The 12,485-nt window shown below is 37.5% G+C and overlaps 1 protein-coding gene across 1 annotated transcript in view; it reads left to right on the plus strand.

The window, feature by feature from the left end:
* The window catches only part of LOC107600519 (G protein-activated inward rectifier potassium channel 4-like), a 24,034-nt gene extending 11,549 nt beyond the window's left edge, over nucleotides 1-12,485 (plus strand). Inside the window, exons 2-4 of the mRNA XM_016292454.1 lie at nucleotides 3,652-3,785; nucleotides 4,815-5,691; nucleotides 12,457-12,485. Coding sequence (XP_016147940.1) covers nucleotides 3,708-3,785; nucleotides 4,815-5,691; nucleotides 12,457-12,485 — 984 coding nt within the window. The 5' untranslated portion in view covers nucleotides 3,652-3,707. The remainder of the gene's footprint in view (nucleotides 1-3,651; nucleotides 3,786-4,814; nucleotides 5,692-12,456) is intronic.

Below are 12,485 nucleotides of genomic sequence, written 5' to 3' on the forward strand. Positions count from 1 at the left end.
GCAAGAGTGCTCTCCTTCTCCAGTTGGTGACATTTTACACTGACCCCTGGTGCTATCCAGTGTTCTGGTTTGTCATGACGCAACAGTTCAGACAGAGTGACAGTGGCACAGTTGTGGCCGAGCTGCAGGGTGTTTGACTGCGAAATGTGTCTGGGTCAGAGACGACAGCGTCCTGGTTGATTCAGCCTCCTGGGATCCTGATTTGGTCAAACCAGGCAAAGATTTTCATTTTCTGCGCTGGTTTGAAGGGAAAATACTGCACTCTCAGTACATGAAAGCATGACGAAAATAGCCTAGATATTAAATCAGTAAATATGCAAGGCATTCCAATTGTGAGGAAATCTGCAGAGCTTTGTTTGGACCTGAGGATAAGCCACAGACATGTAAAGCATCGCTGCTGTGTCTGCAGTGTGGTCATCTCTAGTGTCCGCCCACAGCACTTATCCAATTATATGGCAGACTAATGACCAAAGTATCCATTCTCTCCTCTGCTAGTTCAGCTTTCTGAAGTTGTGACTGTTTAATGGCATCTCTTCCGATTTGGACTCAGTGTTCTGGTATATGGATTTCAGGTAAAGCTTGTTCATGCAATGCTGCCAATCACAACAATAAGCCAGAGTCCTAAACAGGTGGGACACCAGGGTTTGTGCGCCATTTGAGGATGTTTTTCAGTTCCAAATTAGTTCCTGAATGTAATTTAAATTCAGACTGATGTAGAAGACTTTAAAATGAACTGAAAAATCATTTAACTTAGTTTTTAAATAGTTTTTCAAAATATACACTACCATTCAAACATTTGGAGTTAGTATGAATGTATTTTGGGAAAAAAAATCATAATTTTATTAAGTAAGGATGCATTAAAATGATCACATGTAACAGACAGTAAAGACATTGTTACAAAAAATGTATCACCGTTTCCAAAAAAAAAAACATATAATATATATATATATATATATATATATATATATATATATATATATGTATATATATATTTAAAATAAGAATAATAAGAAAGGTTTCTTGAGCACCAAATCAGCATATTAGAATGATTTCTGAAAGATCATGTGACACTGAAGACAGGAGTAATGATGCTGAAAATTCAGTTTTGCCATAAGAAATTTTACATTTAAAAATTATTATTAATATAGAAAACTTATTTTAACTTGTAATACTATTTCACAATATTACTGTTTTTACTGTATTTTTGATCAAATAAATGTAGCCATTGCTGAGCACTAAGAGACTTCTAGTAGACTTCGGTAGTGTATTTATTTGTATTTAGTTTATATATATATCATATTTAATACATTAGAAAATATTTAATGTTTATCATACAACAGTTAGTTACATTTAGGAATGGGACAAGTGACTCTTTTTTGAGTGAGTCACTGAATCATTAATTCAACTGATTTGTTCATTTATAAACTTTGATTCATTCGAAAACACCACTACTACGTGTTGTTTGCAAGTAGCTAGCAAAATTCAAATGAAAGAACTTTTAATTTCTTGCCGCTTTATCGCACCTGGTTAGGACGCATTGAAGAAAGTATTCAGCTACCTACATAAAGTTTGTTTTAATTTGCTTATGGTCTTGCTAAATAGGGACAGTTTGTTTTCTTGGCTCCTAAAGATATTTATCGCACACCCTTATTTCACAGCAATTTCACAGCAAAACAAACAAGTCCAGATATCAGCACTGTATAAATAATTCATCAGTTCACACAGTAAATCATTTTATGTAGCTTTAGTTTATCTGCGTTTGAGTTGTTATCTGTCACTTTCTCAATCTGTCTCTTTCTCTCGCTCTATCATCTCTCACTTTCTCTCTCTCTAGACCATATCTGATCAGATCTCCTAGTGGGTGCCGTCTGCCCCCATCTGCCTCAGACTACCTTGCTCCATGTTCCCCATGGAGCTTGCCATCATTAATATTGCTTTCACATGTGTGTTATGAAAAAACCCACCGGTACTCACCCGCACCTGCTGCCGGTGCTGTTGGGTGATGCTTGGGCAGAGAGGGAGAGACACAATGTCTTTAGAGACTTTGAGCTAATGGATAACATGTTGAAACAGATGTGGAATTCAACATTCAGTGAACATGATCAATAATGTGGAAATAAAGCATTTTATGTATGTGAGAGGAGGTGAGGCTGAATCGTTTGCAGCGTTTTGTAGCTTTTTCTTAAAATTTTGGCTAATAAATACCTCTGCTGAAAAGACAGCTTGTTTAGTCCTGGTCTGGGCTGATGGACCAGCATAGTTGTGTTTACCAACAAATAATGAAGCATGGCTTTTAATTTAAGCTAGATAGTTCACCAATAATGATAATCCTGTCATCATTTACTCGCCCTCAAATTGTTCCAAACATGTATGAGCACAAAAGATGATGTTGATGGTAGCCATTGACTTCCATGGCATGGAAAAAATAGAATGGAAATCAATGGCTACCGTCAACTTTTTGGTTACCAACATTCTTCAAAATATCTTCTTTTGTGTTCAAACTCTTACAGGTTTGGAATGATGTCAGAAATGATGACAGAATTTTCATTTTTGGGTGAACTTTTCCTTTGAGAAGCGCGGTGTGGGCAAAGTCCCTTTCAAGGAAAGTCTTTTCACTCTGCAGCCATATTTGCTACGCCTCCAGGCAGCTCGAACATGACCAAGTCCTATCTAAATGAATGGGGGAATCCTGAAATCTCAAAAACTGTACGCATATGACTGCGCGTGCACATTGGCTGGTCTAGCCTCAGGTTTCTATGGGAGCCGGAGCTTCTAACGGCCGCTGCATTGACACAATGACTTTACCAATCAGTGATTGGCTCTTTCATTTAGAAGGCGGGACTATTTCGTCAAATTGCGCGTTGTAGTTTCTCCCATTCATAAGAGTGAACGTCTTTGTATTTCTGTAGTCTTTGGTGTGGGTCACCAAGTATCACATTCTGTGGTACAACATAGAAAAAAACAAAACAAAACAAAAAAAAAGGTTTAAATAAAACATCGGAGCACATTTTACAGGAAAATACTATTTCAGTCTTTTTACTTTAAAATTTTAATGTATAATGTTCAATGTGTTACTTGTTGTTCTTTGTGATTATTTGTAAAATTTATTAGCAATTTTTTTCAGAAAGTAGTATTTTTAGTTAATGTATAAATGTAAATGTAAATAAAATCCAAATTATATATTTATTTTATTATATAAATAGGTAATATCTAGCTTTTGAAATAAAATGTGTGATTAACATTTTTAAGTCAAGGGTTTTTGGTTTATTTGGCATATTAAAATTATTGCAAACCAATAAAATCATGTTTATCATGCTTTAATGCATTAATTCCAGTTTCTGTGAATTTATTCCTAAAAATATCAGAGCTGACTTGGTGAAAACAAACTTTTTTTAGTGATGACACTTGCCTTTTAATTCATAATGTATTCAGTGCTATACGAAATGCACTGATTTGTAAAACAGATTCAGGGACTAACTGTGTAAATGTGGTGTGCAGGTAAGCAAACACTGTAGAACAACATAAATTAACACACTTAATTAAGACAGCTTACAGGCACATTTATCTCACTGTTTGTGGTAAATTACTCTCCAAGCTTTGCTCTCCATTATGAGTTTCACCTACTAGCTTTCATGTGTTTTCTTCTAATAGCTGGAGAGCTCCAGCTACTGTGTTGGATCAAAGACGACGTCTACGGCTTCCGGGCCATGAGTAGTTTTAAGGGCCAGGATGTGGAAAAACAAGGCATCAAGCTGCCAAAAAAATGGATTGATTCCAATGAAAAAGTAAGTTCAGATTCACATTTACTCTTCTTTTGTATGAATTTTGGGGAAGCTACTTTGCAACTGTAACTTGTTAAGCAACTACTCGTAGTTTAGCTACATTCAAGCTAACCAGTAACAAAAGTAGCTAAATACATTGAAAAGTTACGGGTCAGTAAGATTTTGAAAGAAGTCTCACCAAGGCTGCATTTATTTAATAAAAAATAAAGTAAAAACAGTAATATTTTGAAATATTATTACAGTTTAAATTAACTGTTTTCTATTTTATATATTTCAAAATGTAATTTATTCTTGTGATGCAAAGCTGGATTTTCAGAATCTTCGATTCTTCGATCCTTCAGAAATCACTCTAAAATGCTGATTTGCTGCTCAAGAAATATTTCTTATTACTATCAATGTTGAAAACAGTTGTGCTGCTTAATATTTTTGTGGAAACAATGATTGATTGATTTTTTCCCAGGATTCTCTGATGAATAGAAAGTTCAAAAGAACAGCATTTGTTTTAAATATTTAAATAGTCAAAACTTGACAAAACTTATTTTAAATAGTCTTTAATGGCAAACTTGGAAATATAAATTTAGTGTTTAGTGAAAAGTGTTTGATTATTGCTTCAGCTGCTGGAAAGCTTGTTACTGAAAAGCTACTCTACTTCAAAAGAAACAATATATGATACAAAAAACAGTAGTGTCACTACTTTTAGTTACTTGTCCTTGTTTTAGTAAGTGTTGTTTACAATAGTGATGATAACTGCTTTTGTTTAATCTTTTCTTTTAGCCAAACTTGAAATGTTTCTTTTCTGACTTCTTTTTCCATTCTTGTCGGTAGATCCCAGCTTGTTACTGAAAAGCTACTCTACTTCAAAAGAAACAATATATGATACAAAAAACAGTAGTGTCACTACTTCTAGTTACTTGTCCTTGTTTTAGTAAGTGTTGTTTACAATAGTGATGATAACTGCTTTTGTTTAATCTTTTCTTTTAGCCAAACTTGAAATGTTTCTTTTCTGACTTCTTTTTCCATTCTTGTCGGTAGATCCCCACAGACCGTACGATGGTTGTCGGTGGAGTTGTGGGAGGAGGAGACACTTCCGATCCCCCAGGAGGTCAGTTGAGAAAACGGCGTCAGCGCTATGTGGAAAAGGACGGCAAGTGCAACGTCCACCACGGAAACGTGCGCGAAACCTACCGTTACCTGACGGACATCTTCACCACACTCGTGGACTTGAAGTGGCGCTTAAATCTGCTGGTCTTCACCCTGGTCTACACTACCACCTGGGTGTTTTTTGGCTTCATTTGGTGGCTCATCGCCTACATCCGTGGAGACCTGGACCACACTGATGACAACGAGTGGACACCGTGTGTCAATAATCTCAATGGCTTCGTCTCAGCCTTCCTTTTTTCCATCGAGACCGAGACCACCATTGGTTATGGGTACCGTGTCATAACGGACAAATGCCCTGAGGGCATCATCTTGCTTCTGGTGCAGGCCATCTTGGGCTCCATCGTCAATGCCTTCATGGTGGGCTGCATGTTTGTGAAAATCTCACAACCAAAGAATCGCGCCGAAACGCTCATGTTTTCTAACACAGCTGTGATATCCATGCGGGACAGCAAGTTGTGTTTGATGTTCCGTGTTGGTGACTTGCGTAACTCACACATTGTGGAGGCCTCCATCAGGGCAAAGCTCATCCGCTCCAAGCAGACCAAGGAAGGAGAGTTTATCCCCCTAAACCAGACGGACATCAACGTGGGCTTTGACACGGGGGACGATCGGCTGTTCCTGGTGTCACCGCTGATCATTTGCCATGAGATCAACAAGAACAGCCCCTTCTGGGACATCTCTCAGGAGCAACTGGTGCGAGAAGAGTTTGAAATAGTGGTCATTCTGGAAGGAATGGTGGAGGCTACAGGTGAGAGTAGATCATGGAGAATGAGAGAGCGAGGGGGAGAATGAGTGCTGAGAAATGCCACTGTTACACTGTTATGTAGGCAAAAACATTTCTCCATTGACTGCCATTCAACAGGTGACATGTATTTTAGTTAGAAAACAAAGCTGATATTTATTTGCTATCTATCTATCTATCATCTAAATCAGGGGTTTTCAACCTTTTAGGACATGCACCCCTAGTTTTGGGGGGCTAAGGTGACAGATAGGGGGGCTGAAACCCACCTAAAAAGGGTTTAGAACCACCCCTGGTATAGCGTGTGTAATTATACTGAAACATAAATATATAACCAGTTTACCTGATTCAGTGTGATGGCTGAGCCTGTTTCTGAGATAACAACATGCCAATCCGTGGTTGGATTTCCGACACGGCTAATTGTAAATCATCGTACACTGTCAATAAGCGTGACCAGGGTTGCCAGGTTTTCACAACAAAACATGCTTAATTGCTACTCAAAACTAGCCCAAAACTACAAAACGCGGCAAGTGTTAAAGTAGCCCAAGACTTGGCAACACTGAGCGTGACTGATACTCGACCCAACTCTGCTGTAACTGTCGACTAGCAGTGGGAGTCAGGTTGCCCCCTAGTGGATGGCTAAAGATTTGTTAACTCATATTCATAAATTCTCAAGGGAACGTCTCTGAATTAACTGATGCCCGCGCCCCCCTGGTTGAAAACAACTGATCTAAATAATAACTTTGTATGATGAGAAGGCAGTTTTTTAAATCAATCTGTTGATCCAGTTCACAAAACTGAATGATTTGTTAAAAAATGGGAGTTCTTCAGTTTAACTGTCCGACTCACTGATCTGGTTGCAAAGGTTAAATGTTATCACAGAAACTCCGATTACTTGGAATATAGCACACAAGAAGTCACTTTTATGATACTATTACGGTGCTTTTGGGTCCTTCAAGCAGCTTGACAGCCCTAGTCCTCATTTACTTTCATTATACTGAAAGGGGTTCCCAGAATCCTCTTTAAAAATTCTCATTTTGTATTCCACGGTAGAAAAAAAGGTCATAGAGTTTGGAACAACATGACTGTGAGTAAATGTTTTCTGAAGTGATGCTAGATGCACAGGCCAAGTTACTGCCATTGAGATGAATGGGAATGGGAATGGATGGCTCTCTCCATGTATATCAGAGCTATTTGGATGAATCAGGAGTATTTAAATGGGTGTTGCCTGCAAGTCAAACATGAAAAGTGACCAGATTTACCACAGTTCCCCTGGTAACTGAATGCTGACAGCAGGGCGTGATGTGGTATTTTCATGGGATTCACTAATTATATTGACAATGAATTCATGTGACAGCAGTTGCAATTACACTATGCTAATTAGCTTTTGCATTGTGCTCTGTGTCAGTACAGACAGATATTGCTGCCTGCATGGAGCAGAAGGATGGAGGACTCTTAAGATGTCTCTCAGTAAGACAAGCTCATGGCCTGTCAATAGGACCGCCTCAGGGAAATTAGCGAGCAGAAGACAATTGAAAGAACTATAATGCAATTCAATCTCACACACACATAAATACACACACATGCTCACAAACACACTCTCTCCTACATCTAAAATAATGAATCATTGCTCAGGAGTGGGATGCAGTGAGTAGCTTGATTCAGTCCACAATCATCACTTGTTCAGTGCAGTTATACTTTTTTTGTCTCACATCTGACATTCAAGAGCATCCCACTTTCAGTCGATGTAGGTTTAACCAGTCTATTATTAGACAAAAAGCAGGATAACAGTAAAAGAATCAGTATCAGAAAATGATACTGAACTATTCAGGTCAGGATTTTACCTCAAGGCCTAACGAAATTGGAAAATTATAAAGAATAATGATTGATTTCATAAAGAAAGCCCTTTTTGGGGCTTTAAAGTGATAAGTAATGAAGGTTTAGGATTGGTAGCTTGGCCAATCAGGGTAATACCATCAGGGAGACAAGCGTAATGAACAGAGAGTTTGAGTCTCAACCTGAGCAACAACTCACTCTTAAAGAGATAGTTTACTGAAAAATTATCCTCAAGTTGTTCCAAACATTTACAAGATTCTTTCTTTTGCTGAACATAAAAGAAGATATTCTGAAGAATGTTGGTAACCAAACAGTTAATGGTAGCCATTGACTTCCATAATATTTTTGCCATACTATGGAAGTCAATTGCTACCATCAATGTCAAAAGACATTCTTTTGTGCTAAGCAGAAGAAAGAAACTCGTACAGCTTTCAAACAACTATAGAAGGTGAGTAAATGGACAGAATTTTCATTTTTCTGTGAACTATCCCTTTGAATGAAAATTTTTTCTTTGGATGAAAATCATTTACTCACAACCTTTTGTTGTTTCAAACCTGTATGACTTTATTCTATGGAACACAAAAGAAGATATTAAGATTTTTTTTTTTACTTTACTTTTCTTGTCCACGTAATGAGCATCAGTTGGGTCCAAAACAACACTGGACACTCTTGACTTTCATTATATGGATGAAATGAGACACTTTTCTAAATATCTTATTTTGTATTCCACATAAGGAAGAATGTCATACCAACTTGGAGAAAAAAAAGGTCACACTTTATTTTAAGGTGCAATTCTCACTATTAACTATCCATTAACTACGAATTTTGCCTGAAAAACTCCTAATTAGCTGCTTATTAATAGTTAGTAAGGTCGTTGTTAAGTTTAGGTATTGGGTAGGATTAGGGATATAGAATATGGTTATGCAGAATATGTGCTTCATAGGTACTAATAATAAGACAATATGCTAATAAGCAACCAGTTAATAGTGAGAATTGGTCCCTATACCAAAGTGTTACTGAAAAAAAATTATGCATTTAAATGTGAAGTCAATGGGACAAAGTATAGAGTGCTGACGGAATGACATTTTTATAGACCAAAATTTTATTTTACACCATAGACGTCCGTTATTTTAAACATGTTTTTTATAAACTCGGGGAAGAAATGATAGTCTGTGGTAGTGAATATCATGGCACAGATGCTGTTGAGAGAGCTTAACATGTGTTAAACCTGGAACAGACCCTTAAATAAAGCCTTTTAAACTGCCCACGGGGTGCTGCACTTAGCAGAACCTGTTGGTGCGGCCCTCAGAGGCTTTGAGATGTTTTAAAACCTCTTTCTTTTAATAAATTAAGGCTTCAGTTACAGTGAGGCTTTGGTTGTACTTCTGCTTGGGTTCTAGAATACTCTCATGTTTTAGATTTTTCCTGGGTGGCTGACAAAGCATTTTGTTCACAGTGAAATGGTTTTAAATGAACAGTTTAAAATGTCCGTATGGAGGTGTTTAAGTCAATTGCAGAGCATTATCAGTGAAAGTGAAGCTTCTCTTGCAGTAACTTTCATTGATTATATAGTTCGATGCATACCCTGTGTGGTTATTGAACTACTGCACACTGGGAATCTCATACATTTTGATGTGTTTGATGAATGATATCTGCTGAGTTTCCTAGATGTCATTTATATTCATTATGACAGCCTCTATTACTCTGTGTGTGTTTACTTGTGTGTGTTTGAAAGTGGTCGTAAAAGAGATGCTTGATGAAAGTATGTTCTGTTGCTCTGTTTGTCACTGCACGTCTCTGGAGTAATTGATGTGGTTTTTCGAGGTTCACTTAAGCAGATGATGAGAAAGCTTGTATTCTATTTTTAGGCGCTGTGCCCATAAATATTCAGCAGTGCATGTGCATGCATGTCTGTGCGTTTCATGGGAAACATGATATTCTCAATTAATTAAGCTTAAGTACATTCCTATTGGCATATTGAAAGGATCATTACTTACTTTAAAAGGTCAAAAGCACAATTAAACAGTGACCTTTAGATATTTGAAAAAGACATAATGGAACAGTTAGTTCTTCAGCAAATGTTATAAAAGTGGTTTTAATAGCCAATACTGATCTAATCTATATATATATATATTATTAGCTCATACAACAGCCCCAAAAAGTATTTGGAAACTTAAAGGTGACATATCATGAAAATCGGACTTTTCCAGGTTTTAAGTGCTATAATCAGGTCCCGGTGCATCTACCAACCAAGGAAACGTGAAAAAGATTAACCCACTAACTTTGCTTTGGTAAGCCTTTTTCTGCAAGCGTTTGAAAAAAACGATCGTGTCTGATTTCGCTCCCTTGGTGACGTGGCAAAGGGATCTCATTATAATAATACCGCCCCTTAATCTGTAAGTTTCCACCCACGGCGCCATCATTTGATTTCGCAAGCGACAACGGTGTACAGTACCAGTTCTAATGCCATGGTGAAAGTTTGAGCAAAACATGCTAACTGTTGTGTCTTTGGCTGCACAGAGACGAGCACAGAACACTATTTACAGTCCCAGCCTCAGAGGAGACAAAAGAGAGCAGTGGATTTATTGATTTATTTACTGTATATTGCTGCTGCCACAGATCTAAAATAAACATGCCATTTATTTCCCAGCTGTTTGCCTTCACAGACATAACCCGCTGTTTATGTAACTCGTGTGTTCTTAACGTAAACTTGTGTGTGAATGAGAACTTGGTTTAGTACTCACATGCTGTGACAGCCGCTTTCTGTACGTAAGCACTCAGAAATCCGTATATCAGAAGTTTAAACTCATATGGTTTAAAATGTATGATTTCATCGCGATAAACATGATAATCAGAACCAAAACAGATGTTTTTTAGCAGGTACAAGCTGCAAAGGCGCAGCTCTATTCTGGAAAAGGGGGCGGGGAGCAGCAGCTCATTTGCATTTAAAGAGACAGGCACGAAAAAACAGTGTGTTTCTGCTTCCACTCAAAATAGGCATTTTCAAAATGATATAATACATGATCCGTGGGGTATTTTGAGCTGAAACTTCACAGACACATTCTGGGGACACCAGAGGTATCTATCTATATATATAGGTAGGTAGATAGATAGATAGATAGATAGATACTGTTTTATCTCTTTTAGGTAATAATATATTATTATAATAATTATTACATAATTATAGTTATCTAAACTTTATTATCTACATTTTGTGTTTTGCAAAGTTTGCTGCTTAAGCTGTTGTGGTGTTCATTCACATTGTTTCTAAATTATTGTGTAGAGTGATCAGATGCATTTTAAATAATTGCTAAAAGCTTCATTGGCCAAAAAATGAACTTTTCAAAATAAATAAATCACTGTTTTTGATCCTGACACAAAATGACCAGCTAACATTGACTAATCATATCAGCAGCACATGTGGAAGTGTGAATGAGTACTAGTCTGGTGAAATCACTATCATACTAATTAGATTGTAAGAGCAGACTGATTGCTATAAAAGGAGGGAAGAAGCGCTTCCAATCATTGTGTTCTTGTTAGCAATGGTTACCGCCAAAGAAACACGTGCAGCCATCATCGCTTTGCATCAAAAAGGTAATGAATGGCCAAGGAAATTGCTTCAAAGAATATTGCACCTGAAAGAACCATTTACCAGATCATCAAGAACTTCAAGAAGAGAGGTTCGACTGCAGTGAAGAAGTCTTCAGGACGTCCCAGAGTGTCAGCTACAGATTCGTGTCTCCACCAGTGCAGAGCTTGCTCAGGAATGGCAGCAGGTTGGTGTGAGAGCATCTGCACGCACAGTGAGGCCAAGTCTTTTGGACAACGGCCTGGTGTCAATAAGGGCAGCAAAGAATCCACTTCTCCCCAAGAAAAACATCAAGGACAGACTGAAATTCTGCAGGAAGTACAAGGATTGGACAGCAGAAGACTGGTGCAAAGTTATTTTCTCTGATGAAGCTCACTTCCGACTGTTTGGGACATCTGGAAAATCAATTGTTTGGAGAAGAAAAGGTGAACGCTACCGTGAGTCCTGTGTTGTGCCAACAGTGAAGCATCCTGAGACCATCCATGTGTGGGTTTGCTTTTCAACCAAGGGAGTGGGCTCTCATAATTCTGCCCAGAAACACTGCCATGAATAAAGAATGGTATCACAACGTCCTGCAAGAGCGACTTCTTCCAACGATCCATGAGCAATTTGGTGATGATCCGTGCATTTTCCAGCATGATGGAGCACCATGTCACAACGCAAGAGTGATAAAGAAGTGGCTTGAAGATTTCAATTTTGGATCCGTGGCCAGGCAACTCCCAGGATCTCAATCCCATAGATCCCTTTGGTCAGTCCTCAAAAGGTGAGTGGACAAGCAGAAGCCCACAAATTGTTATCAACTCTGAGAACTAATAAGGCAAGAATGGATCGCCATGAGTCAGGATTTGGCCCAGAAGCTAATATCCAGCATGCCAGAGCCTCTTGCAATTCTGAGAAAAGAATTGTGAGGTATAAGGTCTGAATTGTGAGATTCTGAGAAAAAATAAGTAATTAACAAAAAAGTCGCAATTAACTTTATTTTTATTCCATGAACAACAACAAAAAAATGTCTGGAAGCTTGTATCTACCATGAGATAAAAAAATATTTAAAAAGGTAATTGTTAACTAATTCTAACTTTTTTCTCACAATTCAAATGCAAACTGTAAACTGAGAGATATAAATTCATAATTCTGAGAAAGAAAGAATGGAGGTGTTAACTGGAAATGGCAAGAAAAAGGTAAGAATTGCAAGATGTAATTAGTGCGATTAAAAGTTGCAATTACATTTTATATTTTAAATTTCATGGTTGAAAAAAAACTGAATTGCGAGATGTAAACTCTGAATTGCGAGGGGGAAAAAGGTCAGATTTTTGAATTTATATCTCACAATTATGACTATTTTTCCTCAGAATACCAAGAAAATAAGTCTGAATTGTGA

The sequence above is a fragment of the Sinocyclocheilus grahami genome, unplaced genomic scaffold, assembly GCF_001515645.1.
Source record: "Sinocyclocheilus grahami isolate Dianchi unplaced genomic scaffold, SAMN03320097.WGS_v1.1 scaffold285.1, whole genome shotgun sequence".
NCBI lineage: Eukaryota > Metazoa > Chordata > Actinopteri > Cypriniformes > Cyprinidae > Sinocyclocheilus > Sinocyclocheilus grahami.